The sequence below is a fragment of the Cetorhinus maximus genome, chromosome 19 (genome assembly GCF_964194155.1).
Source record: "Cetorhinus maximus chromosome 19, sCetMax3.hap1.1, whole genome shotgun sequence".
Lineage (NCBI taxonomy): Eukaryota > Metazoa > Chordata > Chondrichthyes > Lamniformes > Cetorhinidae > Cetorhinus > Cetorhinus maximus.
Genome location: NC_135897.1, coordinates 67170477 through 67195588, shown reverse-complemented (window position 1 = coordinate 67195588; position 25112 = coordinate 67170477). Strand labels below are relative to the sequence as shown.

At 40.6% G+C, this 25112-nt stretch overlaps 1 protein-coding gene across 3 annotated transcripts; it reads left to right on the top strand.

Moving 5' to 3' along the window:
• The first annotated feature begins 2118 nt into the window (after positions 1-2118).
• Positions 2119-24191, top strand: cpdp (CPD photolyase). 3 transcript variants are annotated; one of them, XM_078564013.1, is made up of 10 exons: positions 2119-2270; positions 4261-4859; positions 5657-5802; positions 10647-10829; positions 13665-13823; positions 15250-15448; positions 20139-20291; positions 21312-21433; positions 21901-22060; positions 23882-24191. In XM_078564013.1, the coding sequence occupies exons 1-10, from the start codon at positions 2257-2259 to the stop codon at positions 24040-24042; spliced, it is 1896 nt and encodes a 631-aa protein (XP_078420139.1). In that variant the 5' UTR covers positions 2119-2256; the 3' UTR covers positions 24043-24191. The 3 variants fall into 3 exon arrangements, with proteins under 3 accessions (XP_078420139.1, XP_078420141.1, XP_078420140.1); XM_078564014.1 differs by having other exon boundaries at positions 2131-2270; positions 4321-4859; XM_078564015.1 differs by lacking the exon at positions 13665-13823.
• The last annotated feature ends 921 nt before the right edge of the window (positions 24192-25112 follow it).

Here is a 25112-nt window from a genome sequence, read left to right as displayed (position 1 = left end):
CTAGCTGTTTCACACTGCTACTATGCAGTAGCAACACCAATGGTATTCGCCATAAACAGGATGCTGTCGTCAAGCCAAAAAGACATTCTGTCAAGTGAGTAATGTGGTATATGAATTTCAGTGTGATGCTATGCACGTAGGCCATATGTTCCAACCTTTGATTAACTGAGGAAACAGATTGCTATTCTTTAAATTGCCCCCACAACTTCACCACCTTCTGAAAGCAAGGTGATGCTCATTATCAAGGTTCATATTAATGGACGCTGTTGGGTTATTTTGAATTGAATTTCTCACTCCACCAGTAAGAAAATACACACACACACAAATACATCGTTCATGGGTGACTTTAGGAAAGCATCCTTTAAAGTATCTGTGACAGTGGATTTAAAATTGGCTGCGGACCAAAGTCTTGCAGGTTCCGCTGAACAAGAATAAAGTTAAAAGCAAAGAACTGCGGATGCTGGAAATCCAAAACAAAAACAGAAACCGAATACCTGGAAAAACTCAGCAGGTCTGGCAGCATCGGTGGAGAAGAGCACAGTTGATGTTTCGAGTCCTCATGACCCTTCAACAGAACCAAGGAAAAATAGGAAAAGGGTGAAATATAAGCTGGTTTAAGGTGGTGGGGTGGGAGAACCAGGTAGAGCTGGATAGAGGGCCAGTGATAGGTGGAGATAACCAAAAGATCTCACAGACAAAAGGCCAAAGAGGTGTTGAAGGTGGTGATATTATCTAAAGGAATGTGCTAATTGAGGGTAGAAAGCAGGACAAACCTGGTGCAGATAGCCCTAGTGGGGGTGGGGTGGGGTGAAGGAATACTAAAAAGGCTAAAAGGTAGAGATAAACAATGGGTGGAAATACATTTAAAAATAATGGAAATAGTGGCAAAAGAATCTATATAAATTATTGGAAAAAACATAAAGGAGGGGGAAGAAACAGAAAGGGGTTGGGGATGGGGGAGAGAGTTCATGATCTGAAATTGTTGAACTCAATATTCAGTCCGGAAGGCTGTAAAGTGCCTAGTCAGAAGATGAGGTGCTGTTCCTCCAGTTTGCGTTGAGCTTCACTGGAACAATGCAGCAAGCCAAGGACAGACATGTGGGCATGAGAGCAGGGTGGAGTGTTGAAATGGTGAGCGACAGGGAGGTATGGGTAATGCTTGCGGACAGACCAAAGGTGTTCTGCAAAGTGGTCACCCAGTCTGCGTTTGGTCTCTCCAATATAGAGGAAACCGCATTGGGAGCAGTGAATGCAGTAGACTAAGTTGAGGGAAGTGCAAGTGAGATGCTGCTTCACTTGAAAGGAGTGTTTGGGTCCTTGGACGGTGAGCAGAGAGGAAGTGAAGGGGCAGGTGTTGCATCTTCTGCGGTTGCATGGGAAGGTGCCGTGGGAGGGGGCTGAGGAGTAGTGGGTGATGGAGGAGTGGACCAGGGCGCCATGGAGGGAACGATCCCTACGGATTGCTGCCAGGGAGGTGAAGGGAAGATGTGTTTGGTGGTGGCATCATGCTGGAGTTGGCTAAATGGCGGAGGATGATCCTTTGAATGCGGAGGCTGGTGGGCGATAATTAAGGACAAGGGGGACCCTATCATGTTTCTGGGAGGGAGGAGAAGGCGTGAGGGCGGATGCGGATAAAGTTAAGTTTGCACTGAAGGCATCAGACTCTGGCCAAGGGCTGCTGAGGCACCCGCTACTGTGTAGGTGCACTGAGCAGCTGTTTCTCGATAGCGACAAGGAAACCGCTGGCTGACCTGTGACTCCAAATATAATCCCTTCATCTGTCCATGCACGGAATCTTTGTGCAAAAAAGAAATGCAGGAGCTTTTGGCGTCGTTTGCAGCCGCCAGTGTGAAGAGCAAGTAGCTGAAGAAAAGTTGGCATGTCTGATGAACGAAGATGAACTGAATCACTTTTCTCAGTCATCTTTATTTTGGATTACTGTTTTGGCCCCTTAAACTATTGAGATTTTTATCATTTATAATATTTGGTTCAACTTCATTGGAGCATACCGCACACGTGCTTTAAAATGAAAATGTGTGCCGCAGTTTAAAACTCATACAGTTTAAAACACAGCAATCTCCTCCCCCTCACATGCGGAAGCTGGGCGGGTGCGCATGCCCAGTGGAATTATATAACATTGAGAAAGTTACACAACATTTCAATGTTGATTCTTGCATAAGGGCGACATTGAACAAAGAGACTGTAGCTAGACTGGCAGTTGCAACAGGACACTGAGAGCGTCTGCTGCTCGTCTGCATGAACCTGAGCAGGTAAGAAACAGGGGAGGCCAGCCAACTGGTACAGATGAGATTATATTGACCAAACCTAATAATCTGAGATAAGAGAGTGCCTGTAAAACTGTCTACAGTAATTGAGAAATTCACTTCAGATAAAACAAAAGGCCAGATGTTAGAAGTGTAATTTTATGACCAACAAGAGTGCAACAGATGGTGCATTTTTTTTAAAAACGGACAAAGATCGAAATAGATCAAATTGCACTGAAAAAACTGTTTGCCTAAACAAAAACAGATTAACCTGGAATAACTCAGCAGGTCTGGCAGCATCGGTGGAGAAGAATAAAGTTGACTTTTCGAGTCCTCATGACCCTTCAACAGAACTGAGTAAAATTAGGAGAGGGGTGAAATATAAGCTGGTTTAAATTGGGGGAGGGTGGGGGGTGGGGGAGAGAAGTGTGGGGGGGTGGGGGTGTAGGAACAAGCAAGCAGTGATAGGAGCAGATAACCAAAAGATGTCACAGACAAAAGAACAAAGAGGTGTTGAAGGTGGTGATATTATCTAAGAGAATGTGCTAATTAAGAATGGATGGCAGGACAACTGTTTGCCTAGGTTGCATAGACTAAGCTTGTACTCCCTTGAGTAGAGAAGATTAGGGTATTCTATCTGAGGTGTTTAGACAATTAGAGGAATTGAGAGTGGGGGTATATTTCTCTGGTGGTGGGCAATGCCTTAAAATTAGAGCTAGGCTATTCAAGAGTGATGTCACAAAGAACTTCTTCACTCAAAGGGTATGGAAATCTCAACTTTCTTCCCCCAAAAATCTGTTGCAAGTGTGTCAATTGAAATATTCAGAACTGAGATTAATAGATTTTTATTGGGCAAGGGTATTAAGGATTACAGAACTAAAATGGAGTTAAGGAATAGATTAGCCATGATCTAATTGAATGGCAGAACAGGTTTGAAGGACTGAATGGCCACCTCCAGTTTCTATGAGAGAAAAAGTCCCTCATGTAATGGTACTACACAGACAACTTTGATTCTCTAGGGGCAGACAGTGCTGTGGCCTGCAAAGCATCCTCCTTTGATATATTTTCTCTTCATTTTTTCATGGGATATTGGCAGTGCTGGCAAAGCCAGCATTTGTTACCCATCCCTAATTGCCCTTGAACTGAACATTTCAGGGGACAGTTAAGAGTCAACCACATTGCTGTGGGTCAGGAGCCACACGTAGGTCAGACTGGGTAAGGTCAGTAGATTTCCTTCCCTAAAGGACATCAGTGAACCAGATGGGTTTTTACAACAGTCGATGATAATTTGGTCCTGCCCACAATGTGAAGCTTTACAGATGGTAGTTGCAGACTTTTACATCAACCAGTTTTTTTCTCTGAGACTTTCAAACTGAACCTCATCTTTTATTCAGAAAGAATTGGTCTTTTCTATATTTGGGACTTCTGTGGTTTTGAATATCTCGCCCTTACAGGGAGCTGGCAGTTGTGAACTGAATCCATCAAACAACATTGTTGGCATTTGATTTAAACCTGCAACCAGTGAAAATTGCAAGATTTAAAAAAAAAACTAGGCTTAGTACCAGGAAACATCTGACAGCTTTTAATGTGCTGGATTTAAAGAAACTGAACCAGAATCAGACAAAATATTTCAATTTTCATATGATCCTATCAGCCTTCTTTCAGCTCAGTAGAGCTTATCGATATATGACCGCTACCCCAATGGCAGGCAAGCTGCAAGTTTAACAACTTTATTTTTACTTCGCTTTAGGTTGTTTGCATTTGATTATTTGAATATAAATTAACTCATAATAACAACTCATAATAAACACTCCCACAGCATTTTTGTTATTTAACAGAGTTGATATACCTTTTTAGTTTAGGAAATGCACAAGATGTTCAAAACTGTGTAGGAACATTTTGATAAGTGACTTATCAGATGCGGGATTCCTGCAGTATTATTAAATATAAAATAGTAAAAACCTTGGAAACCTATTTCCATTTTTTCTTTTTACAGGTTATTCAGTATCACTTGCCAATCATTTTGCCATAGGCATTCTGTAATTTGTTTCTTCAGACTTTCATTTTGTGTGTGGGTGCAGAGTGCTAAACAAAGAAGCAATATGTTGAAGAACAGGAAACGGGCCAACAGAGAGCCCGGATGTGATGCTGAAGGTTCTGACTACAGCAAGAAAATTGAAGAGAGCTCAAAAAAAATGGCAACAACGTTTTCCGGCTCCTCCAACAGTGTGAATACATCCAAGAAGAAATCGAGAAAGGAACTTAATCAGAATGATTCCAGTCAGAAAGAAGCATTGAACCCCCATGCTAAGGAAAAGAGAAAAGTGAAAGAGATTACTCCAGGATTGAATGAGGGAGAGTTGTCCAATCCTAACAACGGTAAAAAGAGGAAAGTTGAACACCAGACTAAGGCCGCTCCCTCAAGAGGGGGGGATCTGTCGGAAAGTATTAAAAAGTCACGTTTGTCCACAGCAACATCAGTGGAAGAATTTAATTATAACAAAAAACGTGTTCGTCTTCTTTCTAAAACAAAGGGCATCAGGGAGAACTGTCAGGGAATTATTTACTGGATGTCCCGTGACCAACGAGTACAGGGTAGGTCACTTTGGGAGTTGTACGTTGTCATCTTCATGCAAACAATACGCTTGCATTCTGAATGTGACATGTTGCAGTTTTATCATTATAAAATGTCAAAGAGTTGGAATAACATCATTCTTAGAATGAATCTCATAATAAGCGTGTCTTAATCATTAATTGCTTATTTTTCAATTGATTTATAATTGTATATTACATTCGACATATACCCTATAATGGTATGCTTTAGTTGCCACCAATTATGCACATGTGCAAACTTATTCACTGTCTGATATTTCCTGTTTTTTGTCCTTGAATCAGAGTGGCAATCAGACAAGATTCTCATCCAAATTATTTAGCCTCTTCCCATTCTTTCTCCCTGAGCATTGCTCTCTGTTGGCTGAATGTTAATTTTTATTGATGATAAAGGGCACTTCATTTCCTAACACCCTAATTATCTGTATTTTATTGGAAGCTCCCATGGGTATTTACCATATTATTTCATACAAAAACTTGATGCAGAACATTCATGTGTAACAATGAAGTTTATGTTTAAACTTGGCTTCAATTGCGATTGGATACATAAAGTCTGTGAGAGAACAAACCTATTTCTAGCTGTGTATAGCGATATGGACTGTTAATTTTAAACAAGCAGTATCAGAAGGGTTTTGGTATGATTGTTGTCCAGTTCCAATTTCATTGAGTTACCCAAAAACCAAACATGTAAACAAGCTTTCTTTTAGCATGACGCTAGAATCAAATCAGTCATTATGATAAGTATCATCTTGCTAGCAAATTTGAATAATTTATTCCCACAGATAACTGGGCTTTCTTATATGCACAATGGCTGGCTCTTAAGCATAAACTCCCGCTCCATGTCTGCTTTTGCCTGGTACCCAAGTTCCATGATGCCACTATCCGCCATTTTGATTTCATGCTGAAGGGACTCCAGGAAGTTGCTGAGGTAAATACTGTCATGTATTCTGTGTTTGATTAAAATCTTGTACTAGTGTTTTCAAATCTCTAGACATGTGTAATGGATGGACTCTTGAAGAGGGATAATGATGTCAAGGAGATTATGCACCCGACACCTGTCTCGGTTTTAAGTGATTATGAAATAATACACTAGTTTGGCTTGATGAGACAAGGTGGTGCAACAGTGCTTATTACTTGTATGACTGCATACTTGCAACATCCTGTACTTTATTATACACTAGAAATGTAAAGTTCAATCTTTTATGCAGTAGTAGCTCTGAGTCAAAAGGTTGTCCTTTCAAGTCCCACCAGAGACTGGAGCACATAATCCACGCTGACACTTCAGTGCATTATGAAGGGAGATGGTGCTATAGTGGTAATGTCACTGGACTAGTAATCCAGATGCCTAGGCTAATGTTCTGAGGAACATGGGTTCAAATCCCACCACAGTATCTGGTGGAATTTGAATTCTGTTAATAAATCTGTAATATAAAGCTCAGTGATTGTGACACTGAAACTATCATTGACTGTTATAAAAACTCATCTGGTTCACTAATGTCTTTTACCTGCTATCCTTACCTCATCTGGCCAACACGCAATGTGGTTGACTCTTAAATGGCCTAGCAAGTTCAAGGGCAACCAATGTGAAACCCACATTCCAAGAAAGAATTTTTTTAAATAATAATAAGTATTTTTTTAGAAATTACAGTTAAAACTGCCCTCTTTGCTGGACATAATAGTTTCTATGGCACTATGTAAAGAAAAGGTGGGGGCGTGTTTTCTCAGTGACCTGGCCAACATTTATCTCTCAACCAACACCACCAAAAAGTTTAATTGGTTATTTAGCTCATTACTGTGAGCAAGTTGCTGTCAGGGCTCCTTACATAACAATAATAACTACACTTCAAAAATAACTCATAGGTTGTAAGTTGCTTTAGGATGTTGAGGTTGTGAAACGCATTAAATAAATCCAGGCTTTTTTTCTTTTTATGAATCAAGGGTAGATAACAACATAAAAACAAAAATAAAAATTCCTGGAAAATCTCAGCAGGTCTGACAGCATCTGTGGAGAGGAATACAGTTAACGTTTCAAGTCCGTATGACTCTTCAACAGAACTAAGGAAAAATAGAAGAGAGGTGAAATATGTCCACCAATATTCATTACAAGCCTACCGACTCCCATAGCTACCTTGACTACAGCTCCTCACACCCTGCTTCCTGTAAGGATTCCATCCCATTCTCTCAGTTCCTTCGCCTCTGTTGCATCTGTCCGATGATGCTACTTTCAAAAACAGTTCCTCTGACATGTCTTCCTTCTTCCTTAACCGACGTTTTCCACCCACGATGGTTAACAGGGCCCTCAACCGTGTCCGGCACATCTCCCGCGCATCCGCCCTCACACCTTCCTCTCCCTCCCAGAACCATGATAGGGTCCCCCTTGTCCTCATTTATCACTTCACCAGCCTCCGCATTCAAAGGATCATCCTCTGCCATTTCTGCCAACTCCAGCATGATGCCACCACCAAACACATCTTCCCTTCACCCCCCTGGCGGCTTTCCCCTCCGGGACACTCTGGTCCACTCCTCCATCACCCCCTACACCTCAACCCCCTCCCGCGGTACCTTCCCAGGCAACTGCAGAAGGTGCAACACCTGCCCCTTTACTTCCCCGCTCCTCACTGTCCAAGGGCCCAAACACTCCTTTCAAGTGAAGCAGCATTTCACTTGCACTTCCCTCAATTTAGTCTACTGCATTCGCTGCTCCCAATGCAGTTTCCTCTACATTGGAGAGACCAAACGCAGATTGGGTGACTGCTTTGCGGAACACCTTCGGTCTGTCCGTAAGCATGACCCAGATCTCCCTGTCGCTTGCCATTTCAACACACCACCCTGATCTCATGCCCACATGTCTGTCCTTGGTCTGCTGAAGTGTTCCAGTGAAGCTCAACGCAAACTGGAGGAACAGCACCTCATCTTCCGACTAGGCACTTTACAGCCTTCCGGACTGAATATGGAGTTCAACAACTTTAGATCATGAACTCTCTCCTCCATCCCCACCCCCTTTCTGATCCCCCTTTTTTCCAATAATTTATATAGATTTTTCTTTTCCCACCTATTTCCATTATTTTTAAATGTATTTCCATCCATTGTTTTATCTCTACCCTTTAGCCTATTTCGATCCCTTCCCCCCCCACCCCACCCCCACTAGGGCTATCTGTACCTTGCTCGTCCTGCTTTCTACCCTTAATGTCACCTATAAGCACATTTCTTAGCTAATATCACCACCGTCAACACCTCTTTGTCCTTTTGTCTATGACATCTTTTGGCAATCTACGCCTATCACTGGCCCTCTATCCAGCTCTACCTGTCCCACTCCACCCCCCCCCCCCCCCACCCCCTTAAACCAGCTTATATTTCACCTCTCTTCCAATTTTCCTTAGTTCTGTTGAAGAATCATACGGACTCGAAATGTTAACTGTGCTCCTCTCCGCAGATGCTGTCAGACCTGCTGAGTTTTTCCAGGTATTTTTATTTTTGTTTTTGTTTTGGATTTCCAGCATCTGCAGTTTTTTGCTTTTATCTTAGTAGATAACAACATATGTTGACATAAATAAAGAAAGAAGTTTCATACACCCTCCTTGTAACTGAATGCAATGATTTTTGTCTAGTAGGCTATTGAATGATTTTGTGATGTGATTTCTCATATGAATCATCCATTATCCTTACAATGTATTTATTGTATATGTCTGTTTTTTGTAGTACTTTTGTATGTTCATAGATATGCTCCGTTGCAAGTAAACTGCCCCATTTATGGGCCTGAATAAATTTACCAGCAGGATGAAAAAATTACCAGCCAAAAAAAATGCCCAATTAAATTTAAAATGTTTATCTGTGTTTATCTCCCCCACATCCTTGGCCCACCCAAACTCTGCAACCTTCTGAATCTCAAATCCCCTCCTACATTCACTCTTCTGACTCTGGCTTCCCACTCTTCCGCCTCATCTCACCTTCAAAGCTGCAGCCTTCAGGGGTCTTAGCCTTATTATTTGGAACTCCCTTCCCAAATTCTTCTTCTCAAAGCACATCTCTTTGATCAAGTTTTCAGTCAACACTTTTTCCCACAACAAAGATTTCCACTCCTTTTTTCCTTTTGAAATACCTTGGGATGCTTTCTACATTTGAGAGTAACGCAAGCTGTTGCTGTTACCCGTTGATGATAATGCCACATTGTCACAAGGTGATCAGAGAGCAGAGAACTACAAGGGTGTATTTATTGTCCATTCCTAGTTTCTCCAGAGGTGTTAAATCCTTTATTGTAGCAATTTGTTTTTACAATGAAATGGTTTGCTGTGATACTTTAGAGGGCAATATGAATCTAGTGCATAGTGTGGGACTGCAGTCACATATGGACCAGGCCAGGTAGGGATGTTACATTTTCTTGAAGGGGATTAGAACCAGTTGGATTTTGACATCATCCTACAGCTTTCATGGCTTTTTTTTTCTTCTGGTGTTTTGCCTGGAACCCGAAAAAAGACATAAACAATTATATACGAACAAGGAGCAGGAGTCGGCCATTCAGCCCCTCGAGCCTGCTCCGCCATTTAATAAGATCATGGCTGATCTGATAGTAACCTGAAATCTGCATCCCACCTAACCCTGATAACCTATCACCCCTTGCTTACCAAAAATCTATCCATCACTGCCTTAAAAATATTCAAAGACTCTGCTTGCACCACCTTTTCAGGAAGAGAGTTCCAAAGACTCACGACCCTCTGAGTGAAAGAATTTTGCCTCATCACTGTTTTAAATGGACGACCCCTTATTTTTAAACAGTGACCCCTAGCTCTAGATTCTTCCACAAGAGGAAACATCCTCTCCACATCCACCCTGTCAAGACCACTCAGGATCTTATATGTTTCAATCAAGTCACTTCTTACTCTTCTAAACCCCAGTGGATACAAGCCTAGTCTGTCCAACCTTTCATCATAAGACAGCCCAACCATTCCAGGTACTAGTCTGGTAAACCTTCTCTGAACTGCTTCCAATGCATTTACATCCTTCCTTAAATAAGGTGACCAATACTGTACGCAGTACTCCAAATGTGGTCTCGCTAGTGCCCTGTACAACTTGAAGCATAACCTCCCTACTTTTGTATTCAATTTCCCTTGCAATAAATAATAACATTCTATTAGCTTTCCTAATTACTTGCTGTACTTGCATATTAGCCTTTTGTGATTCATGCAGTAGGACACCCAGATCCCTCTGCACCTCAGAGCTCTGCAATCTCTTACCAATTAGATAATATGCTTCTCTTTTATTCTTCCTGCCAAAATGGACAATTTTACATTTTCCCACATTATACTCTATTTGCCAGATTTTTGCCCACTCACTTAACCTATCTATATCTTTTTGTAGCCTCCTCATGTCCTATTCACAACTTACTTTCCTACCTATCTTTGTGACATCAGCAAGTTTGGCAACCATCCTTTAATCCAAGTCATTTACATAAATTGTAAACAGTTGAGGTCCCAGCACTGATCTCTGTGACACACCACTCGTTACATCTTGCCAACCTGAATGGAGACCCATTTATGCCTACTCTCTGCTTCCTGTTAGCCAGTCAATCTTCTTTCCAATTGGGATAATTGGAGGCTTCGGATACAATGGTATTGTCTTCCTACCTTTTAAAGTTTAAAGAGAGGACAATGGAGAAAAGGCTTTGAACAAAAGAGAAAGAGAAAAATAAATAGTGCTGGTAAATTTGATGAACCAGAATATGAAGCACTGACTTTCCTCGTCCTCACTGACAGTATTGCTGACCTTACCTTGCAGGAGTGCAAACAACTGGATATTTCTTTCCATCTGCTCATTGGATTTGCCAAAGATGTCTTGCCCGAGTTTGTTAAAGAAAACAACATTGGAAGTGTGGTTACAGATTTCTCTCCATTGCGTCCCCCACTTCAGTGGGTCGAGAATGTGAGACACAACCTACCGGAAGATTTACAATTTGTCCAGGTATGTGTGTATATCTTTTCCTTCAATGAAATTGATCTTTTGAATGACTGCAGTAAATGACTGAAATTTGGTAGACAGTGCAACATGTCAGTACTATGAGGTTCACACTGATGATAGGCTCTGGGAGCATTGCACTTTATCTTCCATGCAGAATTTCTCAAAAGAACATCTGTGTTCTGAATAACATGGATCTAATTATTATACAGCATAAAATATTTACATCTTTCATCACAGGGAGCTTTAATTGTGAAGAATACAATTTCAGTATAAGATTTATCCCTCAACTAACATAATTTTTAAAAACATTTACCTGGTCAATATCTCATTGCTGTTGGTGAGACCTTGTGGTGCACAAGTTGATTGCCATGTTTTCTACAATGCAACAGTGACCACACTTCAAAAGCTGTAAAGTACTTTGGCAAGTTCTGAGACCTTGAAATGTGCTATATCAATGCAAGTTTTTCTTTTCTTTATTATGTTGTGCTACAATACAGGGCTTTGCATCTCCATAAATTTTTATGTATTGTTAATATCCTTAAGCAGATCAATAAGTTTCAGTGCAATATGTTCAAGTTTTCCACACTTTCTAGAACCAGTTTAGAAAAGGGAAGGTGCACTGACAGTTCAGGTTTAACAGAAAACTACAGGATCAAAAAATAATTTGTAATCCTGCTTCCCAGTCTTTATCCTGTTCTATTTTTCTGCAGTGATTCCACTGCCTTTCTGAGCAACTTGTTCCACACATTCACCACCCTCATATATCAAGTAGCTAAACCTGAACTGTAAGTGTACTTTCTGATGAAGAGTCATATGGACTCGAAATGTTAACTGTATTCCTCTCCGCAGATGCTGTCAGACCTGCTGAGTTTTTCCAGCTATTTTTGTTTTTGTTTTTGTTTCAGATTTCCAGCATCTGCAGTATTTTGCTTTTATCTGTAAGTGTACCTTCCTTCTTCTAAGCTAGTTCTAGAATGTATGGCAAACTTGAACACATTGCAGCTAAATTTATTCTTTTGCTTAAGGATCCTGCATTATTTTCAACAGCCGAGAGGAGCTATTAATCAGGTTTGTGGCCTTTGCTAAATATTCCCTTGGATACACTTCTCCTTCTTGGGCCGTTTTTTGGGATTGAGGATGACTTACGTCTATGCCAGTTTGATGAGTTCTGAGATAAGTCCAATGCGCGATATGCAGACTCTACCACATGTGGGCCAGGTGGTGCTTGAAGGGTTGGGTAGATGCGTTGTTTGGAGGCCTTGGATACAATGGTATTGTCACTCTTGTAAATAGTCTGAATGCCTTACTTTCAGAGGTGTGCTCCTGTGGCCCAATACATTCTTACGCGATAGTGTAATTCAGGAATGTAACAATGGCACCTCCTTATGACTTGAGCTGGATATCATGTCTTTCACACTGCCATCATGAGTTTCTGAAATGTTTTTGAAGGCAGACTGAAAAAAATTTAGTGAAACAAGGCCAGACATGAATTATTAAGGTACTTTATTTACAGACAGCAAGTGATCGTAGGGATTAACAGTCAAAGCAAATTCCACTCACTTCACTCAATCTTCTTGAAAGTGGGAAAAAATAATAAACCACGCACCCTGTGCTTTTTGTGGGCTGATTTGTTTGAGGCAGTACCTTGCTGTCAAACAACATCCAACTGCAAAAACATCCACACACACACACCCCACCCCCCCCCCCGCCGGCCCTCCAGGACAAGGACTGTCCCTGTAGCCCTTTATACAAAACCTGAATAGCCATGAAAATTGTTCTCACTACAATGGTTGTGAAAATTTGTTGGTCATCTAAGATGAGCATGAAATCCACGGCCAGTACCTGCCTCACAGTATTAACACATCGAGCTTCTCACTTTTGAAACATATACAATATTTTTTGAAATAAAACATTTCAATGTAATTCATCCCCAGATCTATTCTTCAAAAACCAAAAAGCAATGAAGAAACAAACACAGTTGCCTTTTCTCCTGTATTGTGAACAATTGGAAGGCCTTCAGCCTTTCCTTATAGTTCAGGTAATTATCCATAGTCAACAAGGGGCCACAAGCATCTCTGTCCATTGGAGACAGTTGGTTATATAGCTAGAGGGGCACCATTCCACATCAATCATAGGCAAAGCCTCCATGAACTACCACAACTATACAGGGATTGAACTCATGCTGTCAGTGTCAACATGCTACCACATGCTAGCCATCTAGCTAACTGAGCTAACTGATACCCATCTTATAACTCAGATGCCTTCAATTATGTAGCAGATTGGTTGCTCGTTGCTGCACCATCTCCAGTGCCTGGATATCAGTCCATAGCACCCTCGCCTTTGAATCAGAGGGTTGTGGGTTCATGTCCCACTCCTGGAAACAAAGAACTGTGATTGTACTCAAAAGAGTTGCAATCTGTGACTGTTGATAACTCGAAAGAGTATCCTTGCTGTAGCAGGGCGACCAGAATTGTACACAGTACTCAATGTCTAGCTGTGCCGGTATCAGAAACATCACCTCCTGGGATTTGTGTTGTACATCCCAAGATCTGGTTAGCATTACTTGCTGTTGCTGCGCATTGTATCTGTTAAAAATGCTAAATTCAATTAGATGCAACTTTTTAAATATATATATGTCTATATGGTGCAAAGAATAGACCAGTAATTAGTCCATATTCCTCAGGTTTGGAGATGCATTCCACTTTGTTTTGTAGAGGAACAAAAACTGACTAAATTACAGACTATACATAAGAAGATGTTGCAACGCAAAGAATGCTGCTGCAACTTGCTTCCCTTATTCTTTTTATAATGCATAGGTATTTTGTTTATGGCGTTTAGGTTGATGCTCACAATATTGTACCCTGCTGGGTAGCCTCAGAGAAACAAGAATACAGTGCCAGAACAATCAGGAAGAAAATTCATGACAAACTCCCTCAATTCCTGACAGACTTTCCTCCTGTTGTCCAGCATCCTTATACCTCTCCCCTGAAATCACAGGTTGGTATCATGGAATATTTCATCTAGAAGCTTACTAGCTTAATTAAAACGTTGGAAAATACAGAAACAAGTCAATGTTTTAACTCCACAATTAATTTGTAATTATTGCTGTCTGAAAGGTCAGCAATGTAACACCAGGAATCTGCATAATCATTAAAAATATTAATCTCTGCTAAGCACTAAAAAAGGCTGCTTTTTTATTTTAAAAAGTGATTTAAAAAATTCTATTATGTTTAGTTCCAATGGCCCCCCAAAGTTTGCTGGCCAATTTTATGACTAGAAATTCATTCATTGGGATGATTGTGTGACGAATCCTCTCTGCCTACAGTTGGATTCTAATGACTTCTCCTAGGCAATAGACCAGTTTCGAGATTTGAGGATTTCTCTTGTGCCTTTGACTATGACACAAGAATTTCAAAATTGCTGGTCAGATTTTGCTACAAAGCCATTTGGATCAAACAAAATCAATGTTTGACCAGAAGCCAGTTTTCTCATTCTAACAGTAAGTCTGATGTAGAATTGTTTTTGTATGGGCAAATGCTTAGCATATTTTGGGTCTAAAACCAAGTGAGCACATTCATAATTTTCATAAGGAAAATCTTCATAGATAAACAGGTGCTTTTATTGCTACCTGCTTTAAGCATGTCAGGTTTATCCACAGTTTGATTTTTGTTTTATTGTTCAATATTTCATGTAATATATTTTCCTTGCAATGCTGTCGAGTTAGTTACTGAAACCCTGGTGCTCAAAGCCATGCTAATCCTCTTTTCCCTGCCACATCAGAAAAGGAAGTAAGTATGGCTCACCTAAAGGAACTATGTACAGTATTAAGTTCTACTGGATATTCCACATTTGTTTCATTACATTGCGACAATTTTAAAACTAATTATCATACAGCTTTTCAGTCTTGAAACATGTATAATGTTGTGATAGTTGAATCATTATGAATCATCTTTCAGGTAAATAAGAATTTTGTGGTTGTCTTCTGATTTACCGCTGATTTAGTTTTGTTACTTTATCCCAGCCTCTGAGTGAGAAGCTTTGGGTTTGATTCCCAGCCCAGGACTTGATGGCCAAGGAAGATGTATTCATAATGCAGCCAGACAGGTTGAGTAAAAACCTGCAAATGATTCCAAGACATGCCAGTGGCAGGTGGTAAGAGTGGGAGAGATTTCTAGTTAGCCATGTGATAGAAAGAAAGTTGGAGCCTCTACCATCACTATGTATAGCTCCAGACTACAACATACGTGTAAAAGTGCATGTTGCCACAGCAACTTGGACTCCCTGAGTGAACTGTAACGTACCACCACCATATGATTACAATATCTAATAGTTGTTTACTTGCTCTCTATGTTTACTAAAGATTTGATTATTATAAATAATCTGTCAATTGTAGCTTTCATTTGTTTTGCAATTATCTTTCCAGTTGATTGATTGGGATGCGGCCTATGCAAAACTTCAGGTGGACCACACAGTTAAGGAAGTTGACTGGGCCAAACCAGGGACTGCAGCAGGTCTAACTAGAATGGAGTCATTCTTTGAGGAACAGCTCAAGCACTTCAGCACAGACAGAAACAACCCAAATAAAACTGCCTTGAGTAATATGTCACCATGGTTTCACTTTGGTGAGTGTCCAGGAAGCATTTAACTTTGGGAATCCTTGGATTTTTTTCTCATCTCAAAAGAAGTATTTCAACTTCACTGCTAGACTGACCTCAGTAGATGTGCCTCTAAAACAGTGCAGGAGAATTGTAGACAAACTGTTAGAAAGTTTGTTGTTATAAGTATACTCTGTGAAAGAGCTGTGACCAGAGAACACAACAGATAGGAGCAGGAATAGACCATAGGGCCCATCAAGCCTGCCCCACCATTCAGTACAATCATGGCCAATCTTGGGCTTCAATTCCACTTTCCTGCACACTCCCCATATCCCTTGATTCACTGAAAGACCAAAAATTGTCTATCCCAGCCTTAAATATATTCAACGATGGAGCACCCACAACCCTCTGGGGTACAGAATTCCAGATTCACATCCCTTTTAGTGAAGAAATTTCTCCTCAGCTCAGACCTAAATGATCAATCCCTTATCCTGAGACTGTGCCCCGTTTTCTAGATTCCCCAGCCAACAGGAACAACCTCTCAGTATCTTCGAGCCCCTTTGGAATCTTGGATGTTTCAAATGAGATCACCTGTCATTCTTCTAAACTCCAAGGAATATAGGCCCAATTTACTCAGCCTTTCATCATAAGACAACCCCTCATTCCAGGGACCAATTTAGTGAACCTTCATTATACTGCTTCCAATGTAAGTATATCCTTCCTTAAATATAGAGAACAAAACAGCACACAGTACTCCGGGTGTGATCCCATCAAAACTCTGTACAATTGTAGCAAGACTCCTTTAATCTTGTACTCCAATCCCCTTGCAATAAAGACCAACATTCCATTTGCCTTCCTAATTGTTTGCTGCACCTGCATGCCAACTTTGAATCCCTTGTACGAGCACACCCAAGTCTCTCTGAACAACAACATTTACAAGTTTCACGCATTTTAAAAAATATTCTGATCTTTTACTCTAATGACCAAAGTGATTAATTTCCCACATTATACGCCATCTGCCATCTTGTTGCCCACTCACTAACCTGTCTGTATCTCTTTGCAGCCTTTCTATCTCCTCTTCACAACTTACGTTTCCACCAAGCTTTGTATCATCAGCAAACTTAGATACATTACTCTCTGTTTCTTTGTCAAAGTCATCAATATAGATTGTAAATAGCTGAGGCCCCAACACTGATCCTGGCAGGACTCCACTAGTCACTGCCTTCCGACTTAGTGTTACGAACAGGAGTGGGGCTAATTTAAACGGGGCTAATTTAAACAGCACTAATTTCTTCTCTCGCCACCCACCCATAAATAGAAAGGTGTTTTGATTTGTTTCCCTTCTTTATAAGCAGTGGTGTATTCCCCAACCCATTGATTTTGGTGCGACCCAACTTTCTATTAATAACCCCACAACAAACTCGAGATAGGATGAACTCAAAGGGTTAGTTTATTTGCAAACACTCAAAACATGGGAGAAGGGACACAACCTCGCCTCCACACTCAGACAGTAAAGAGAGGGATCAAAAAAAAGAAGGATTTACAGTACAGAGACCACAAAGAAAATAAATATTGGTTCACAGAAGCCAGAATCAAAGTACAATGAGGTAGTGCTTCACAGAGGTCGGTGAACTAAAAACCGATGCTGGATAATTCACTTTTCCAGTGGTGTTGACTTCGCATGTTGAGATAGGCATGCAGAGATTAATCAGTCTTGTAGGCGATGGCATGGAATTTACAGCAGAAGCAATGTAGATGGGGCCAGGAGTCCAACCTGGGCAAGAGCTCCTTGTCTGGGAGGCTGCTAGTCAGATGATAAAAAAGCATACTGCAACTTTGTAGTTCGGCAAGGTAATATTACTGGTTCCACAAGTCAGAGGCCCATGTCACATGACTCCCACCTCTCCACACTGTCTTTGTCAAAGGACGTGTATCCCCTAGGTTGTTAAATGTCTCAATCATTAAGAATTGAAAGGAAGGTTGCAGGGCCATTTGTCCTGGCAGACGAGCAGACTCCTGTTGTCCACCCTGGGTTATGAAATGCAGGTGGCCTTTGTATACCTCTCAGAACTTGGTCTGTGCAGCCCACAGGGGGTCATTAGTGGCTTTTCAGGGATAACAATATACGAGTTTCCCTAATATTGCCAGGTAGCTGCTTTTGTTAGGGGTCACAGACAGACATAGATTCAGCCATTTTAGGTCTTTGTCCAATTTGAAATTTTTAGAGATAGTAATGAGCATATCTCTATATATATTTTATAAAAAGAAAAGTTAGTCCATCACATTAGGAATGCCCCATTTATGCCTCCTTGTTATTTCCTGTCCTTTAACCAACCCTCTGTCCATGCTATATATTACCCCCAACTCCATGAGCCCTTAAATTGCCTATTAACCTTTTGTTTAGCACTATATTGAATGTCTTTTGGAAATCTAGGTACACTACAAATACTGGTTCCTCTTTATCCACCTTACTAGTCATATCCTTAAAAAACTCAAATAAATTTGTCAAACATGATTTTCCTTTTGCAAAAACAAACTAAGTGTATTGTTAAGACTTCCTTAATAATAGATTCCAGCATTTTCCCAATGACTGAAGTCAGACTAACTAGTCTGTGGTTCCCTGTTTTCTCTCTCCCTCCTTTCTTGAATAGTGATGTTACATTTGCTAACTTCCAATCTACTGGGGCTGTTCCAGAATCTAAAGAATTTAGGAAAATCATTGTCAAAGCATCCACTATTGCTGCGGCTATCTCTTTTGGAATGTAGGAAATAGGCCATCAGGACCTGAGGATTTGTCGGATTTTAGTCCCTTAAGTTTCTCCAGTACTTCTTCTCTGCCGAGATATATACTCAAAAGGAAATTGTACTTCAAGGAATGTTTATGGAACCCCTCGAGTAAATCACAGAATTTATAAATAAAGTCTTATAAGTGTTGTAAATATTGTTCAATATCTGATCATACAACAAGAAAAATCAGAGCCATAGCAATATGCAATCACTCTGTGACCTCAAATTAAAATTGTATATTTTGCACCTGTCCTCACTGCACTCCTCTAATCCTTTGGTAGGTGGCCTGCCAACACCTTAATGAATAGCGAACAGGTACAAATGGTAAAGCTGCTTTATTTTACACACAGAATTACAGCACTAATTAAATCTGAACTTAATCCAACTAATGTCTGTTCCTTCTTTATGAACAAGAAACATAACACAAGTATACTATACTAACTCTATTAGTGGGCTCACTTAACTAGTGCAGGTCATCACTGAAGCTGATCTACCCTCTCCAGGCCTAGTCCATGCTCTCTCAAACACTGCAATCTGTCACTCCTTGTTTCAATTACCAGATCTTGCATCAAATCAACCTGAAAATATTTATTTTTGTTCTCTCTTGCTTGGGGAAGGAAAACAAATGGCTGACCTCTAACCGTCTCCTCATCTAAGGATCCATGTAGCTTTAATGCACATTTCCCATTCTCTGTCAGTTGTTACTTTAATTTAATGACTGATGGATTTAACATACAAGTAATATTTTAATATTAGTCGTAATACCTTGTCTTTGGGAAAATAGTCAAAAAATGTAAAATGTGAAAATTGGTATTAAGCAGAATGTAACCATATAGATAGATAAATGGCTAGGGCAATGAATAGGGGTAAATAGGGGTAAAAGGGTATTTGTTTGAATTAGAAAGGTATAAGTAGGATATAGGTGGTGTGCCCCATTATCTGAACTAGCATCTATTTGGTTTCCCATTTATGTAAAACTTTGGAAAAAATGCACAAAGAGGAACTATTTTAAAAGTTAAGCAGAAACTAAATTTAGGGTTTGGCAAACTGAAGAAGATCGTAGCAGGCTATGTAGGTTAGCAAAATGAGCAGACAGATGGCATATGCTGTTTAATACAAAGAAATGTGAAATAGTACATGTTGGAAGACAAAATGTAGCACAAGGAAGAATATCTTAACTGGCAAGATTTGTAAGTGGAGGAACAGAAAGACCCAGGATGCCTATATATAGATTTGAAAATGGTATTTTGAGTTTTATGCATAAGAGCATTGAAAATGATGTTGGATTTGTACAAGGCAATAGTTGGGCCACAGTTTGGAGTATGCCACATACCCAATGGTCACCTAGTAGAGAGGATATTAAAGCCTTGGACGAGTTACGTATAGATTCATGCAAATTGTACCATGATTGAGAAGTTAAAGTTATGATGAAAGATTCAAACAATTAACTTTCTGTTGAAAAGTTCCAAAAGAGCATATATTAAAAGGTTTTAAAATTGTAAGGGTTTTGAGAGAGTGAATTATGAAAAATTGTTTTCATTGTTTGGCAAATCCAAAAGAAGGGGGCAAACACTCAGGATCCTGACTAGACAAGCGAGGGTGTGTTAGAAGACCTTTTCCCCCACACACAAGTTATTAGGAATGGAATGTTTTACCACTGTGACAGAAACTATGACATCATTTAAAAGGGAATTGAATAAACATTTTGAAAAGGAATATTAAAGGATGCAGGGAAGGGGGCAAAGAAATTAGATTCTGTTAGAAACCTCCAGTTTGAGTTGGCAACTAATATTGGTTTATTGGGCCAAATGGCCTCCTTCCATGATCCATTCTGCAAAAGCGTGGAATTTTGCTGCTTCCCCAGATTACCACAAGGCAGTTCAGAAATAATATCTTCAGTGAGGGTGAGTATCTCTATGTCCTTTTGCAGGTCAGATTTCAGTTCAGCGCACGATCCTGGAGATAAGGAAGTACCGCAACAAGTTCAAGGACAGTGTGGACAGTTATATCGAAGAAGCTGTGGTGCGGCGGGAGCTGGCGGACAATTTTTGTTTTTACAATAAACAGTACGACAAGATTGAAGGTGAGGAGTAGCCTTGTTTCATCTTAAATCAAGCGGAGTATTGAATAACAAGTGATCACACTTAGTTAGCTTTTTGTTGTTTGAATCTTACAAGATAATCACAATTATTGAATTCAATTCAGTTGAATAAGAAACTAAAAATCCTCATCTTGCAGATCTGTGGAATCTAACATAATGTGCCCTTTTCTTTTTATGTTGGTTTACTGCTGTGCACTGCTAATAAAGTATAGCTGGGGGGGGACGGGGGGGAGCAATCCCACTTTCCCAGCAGCAATTGGCTGCATGAGCAATTATAATCATCCAAGTTACTTACCCAGCCTCGTGCTGACTAGATATTGCTACACAGTTTTTACTTGGGGTTTATGGATGGGTGGGTTAGCTAACTTGACCGAAATTCTACTTTAAAAATGCTAATCAGGCTCCAATAACATCAGTTGGACTCTAACAATATGTTTACTTAGCAGCTTGAACAGGGAAGCTGCCATAACTTACCTGCCGGGCCAAACCAACTCAGGACATGTTGGGAAGAAAAGGCCACAAAGGGAAAGTTTTAAATTCTCTTTTTGTAGAATGCTCCTCCAGGCCCCAAAATACATTTACGGCTTTCTCTGGCCCAGACCCACCCCCACCCCCACCCCTACCCCCCTCCTACACTGAGACCCTCTGGAGTCACTTACTCCACACGTACCTAAGTGCCAGCAGATGACCCTTGGTTGTCTGATTTTTCCAAAGGCCAGCAGCCTCTTCCTGTCCAATTCCAGCCAATTCTGGGTGGCAAGTGAACCAGAGGCACAGTAATGAGACTATGGTTAAAATTGTCATGGTCTAATTTACTGGAAACCTACTTGCAGTTAACATGCCTCGTTACATTTTAAGAAATGGAGAATTGTGTTCTTGAGTATTTGTAGGTGATTGGCAAAAGAACCAGACGTGAAATGAGAAAACATTTTTTTTTTAACCACCAGTTCAGATGTTAAAAGCTGGTCCTTGGTTACCATTTGAGTAATTTGCTTCTTTTAGGCGCCTATGACTGGGCACAGAAAACTCTGAAAATACACAGCAAAGACCAACGATCACATCTTTACACATTGAAACAACTGGAAGATGGGAAAACACATGACCCCCTGTGGAATGCTGCACAGGTACATACAGACACTAGCAATGTTCCTTCCAAATGCTAGAAAAACTTCTGAGCACAATGTTTTTATCATGGGCAGTTTGCATTTTTAAAGTCACGACTTGCATTATGCTGGAAATTCTCCCAATTAACTGGTAAAGTTGCCAACAGCCTGTTTATTTCAATGCTTGTGTGCTACTGATGCACATTTTAGGAGTAACATTGGACACGATATCCTGTTGTGTTTAATGAGCATCAGTACCATAACCTTAATCAGCTTCTGAAAGCTGAAGGCCTTAAAATTCATAAGTTCCAAAAAATTTTTAAAATCACTGTTTCATGGGATACTTCCAAATGAAGAAAGGGATTCAGCCCATTTTGATTCATTCACCCAAAATGAACATACACTCCGATCCTACCCACCACCCCACAGCCTTCATTCTTGTGAAGTGCAATACCATCAGCTGCAATCTTTTTTGTTGTTTTTTGTAGCTTCAGATGGTCCAAGAAGGGAAGATGCATGGTTTTCTACGAATGTACTGGGCTAAAAAGATCCTGGAGTGGACCACTTCTCCGGAGGAAGCCTTGCAGTTCTCCATCTACTTGAATGACCGTTATCAACTCGATGGCAAAGATCCAAATGGATACGTAGGTAAGTATTAAGTTGCCTTATATTTATCTCATAAATTTGTGTGCACAAATACATCGTGTCTAAGCATAAATAATTATCGCATACTCAGAAGTTAAAAATAACCGCCAATAGACAATTTACGTAAATAGATAATTTGTAGCCCCTACCTTGCCCTTTGGAATGAGAAAATGTTACCCCTCCAAAGAAAAGTCAGTCTCTTGGGATTCCATTCCCATTCCTTTCTGAATAGCAAAGCTGTGAAGGATAATGTGAGCAGCATCAAAACCAGACGCCCCTTCAGAAGCATACTGCAGTGTCCCTACAGATCACTCAAGGCAATGAAAATTTGTCTTTAGAAGCTTTGGAGTTCTCTCAGTGACCACTTTAGGTGATGAATGGATTTTGTAACACTGTTAAAAAGTGGACTGATGAACCTTGAAAGCGAGGAGTAGACCTCGTTTCTTAGAAGCCATCTTGACACTTGACTGTTTTCACTGAATAGAGTTAGAAATCTGGCATTGACTTTCAGGACTTATCGTAGTCAACTACGAGCGATTTGAACATCGAGGGTGCGTAATCTTTCTATTCAGAAAAGTACTCCATGCTATGCATCTATTTATTGTGAGTACTATGTATTGCCTCCTGAAATTTGGAGAACTAGCAAAATGTTGGAGCTGAACAGCCTTGTCATTGTTAATTCCCAGGAGTCATCCCAAATTGGATGAATTCCTCATCTCTCCTGAAGATGGTATCTGTGATTTGTGCAGTCTTGGACAGCTCTCAACCTAATGTGCCACAATCCTCCACCCCACCCCGCCGCAGTTTGGAAGGAGCCATTACAAAAATGCGGAGAGTTCTGCTGACTTTGACAGCTATTAGCAGAGCTGCTCACTGACTTAATCTGGGCTGCAGCATATTGTGCAACAAGCCGTACACTTCTTTGAAGCTTTGCTTAATGAATCAAAAGTTGATGAAAGCAAAACTCAAAAACACCCTGAACTCATTGTGGGAGGTGAAAGCAGGATGGCCCCATCCCTTTTTGATGCTGCCTCACACTCCATTGCCCTCTTCTGTTCTCCGATTCCTCCCTCCATTCCATCAAGATTGCAAATAGTCGAATCCCTGCTGATTTGTGGTTTCTCTTACTGTTGATAGGGGTTGAGATGGGCCAGTGATCAGATGGGCCGATGAGTGCACGGGTGATTAAAGAGCTTCTCACTCCGATGTTTTAATGTACAATCCAATTGCTTTGCAAAGCTTAAATAAATTCCTCTAATATACAGGAAAAACTGAAATGTGAGCAAAGTAAGCCAACATCTTTAAAGTGGTTCTGCTCATGACAACATTATATTACATTTATATGCTCTTTGCTACACTGATGGCAATTATATCTGGCAATGGCCAAAATTCTAACACCTTAAGCTGAGCATTTCATTTTCACGTGTGATGAAGAAGGGTTGCTGAGGAAATGCCCCTTTCCCATCTGATCCAGAAATTACTGGTTTGAAAGTAGGGTACAAGCACAGCAGAAACAGGTTCTGCTCTAAAATCTGACCATGATAGTCATGTCCCACCCACAATGCACCCCTAACTTGCCAAAACCATCATTGCTTTTCATAACTTCTAACACTGACTTGAAATATAATCTTCCCATTGACAAACATATGTGAAATGCTACACAAGTTCATCGTTGATGACCTTGAAAGGTTTCAGCAAGCAAATCATGCCCAGAAATGCATTTTTCTGATGAACCACGACTGTTCAGCTCACCACAAGATATGCAGTTATTTGTTATCTATTCCTAATTACCTGTGCCCTGTGTCCGACTCATTTCTATTATAGGCTGCATGTGGTCAATCTGTGGAATCCATGACCAAGGCTGGGCAGAGCGACCTGTCTTTGGCAAGATTCGCTACATGAATTACAATGGCTGCAAGAGAAAATTTGACGTTGGCCAGTTCGAAAGGAAATACAATCACAAGAAGCTTACAAAACCATTGTAGATCAATGTATATGCTTCCATAAAGATTGAATATTTTGGAGTTTTGTCTTTTGTTTTAAAATCTGAAATTCAAGACAAGTGTGGGGTCTGGCGGGGTGTAGACTTAGAAAGATATGTGCAGAACAAGTAAAGCCCATTTGAGTAACCAGATTCACTTTCTTCACAGGCCTTGTATCAATTACCCTATTGTATGCCTTATCCCACTTAATCTTGTAAAATGTTCTGAATGAAACTCCCTGATCTCCAATGGCAGTCGAACAATATTCCAGAATCCATTTCTACTAATGCTGACCATTTCCATTGACTCCCCGTTGCTTCACCTCTCTCCAATGATGACATGGCTTTTGATGAATAGGGAATGCCTGTACTGTGATGCATAGGGCATCATTATAGGACATATCCCAGTATGACTGCTGAGATGTTCCTGTTTAGGGCCTCTGCTGCTGTCCCTGCCAAAGTCCATGGGGTTACCATGGAACCAGGAAATGCAAATTGAAAATGGCACAGTAATGCAAATGGGGTATCTGGGATCTCAACCAATGAATTTTAAAGATAAAGAAGCAGAGCAAATCATGGAAGGAAATGGGTTGAGAATTATGGCTGAAATTTTTAGTCCCCAAGTGGTGGGCACAGAATTTCACTCCATCACCCAGGCTCCCCAGTTCCATAACCCCCTCATCCTCCCAGGCCATTTACCCCAGAGGTGGGTTGGGTCATGCCAGGAATACCCACCTGTTGTGGGAGGCTGAGATTTTCCATCTTCAACAGCCCACTTGCTGTCCATAAACAACCACCGGATTAACATTGCTCTCATAGTGGGGCTTCTGACCCCCATGTGAGCCTGATGACATAGTCCTGTGCTGTAGTCTGCCTTGATAAACCACCAGGAGACTCAGGTACAGGTTTTGATTGTTTATTGTTCAAGCGTACGCAGAGAGAGACAGCCTTGGGCAGTCCAAGACTGTACTCTAAAAGGTTACAAGTGTTCACTCTTTATATACACCTTCGGTCATGTACACATATTGTAATCTTGTCAATTTACAATCACATGCTTCTCCAGTCTCAGTTACT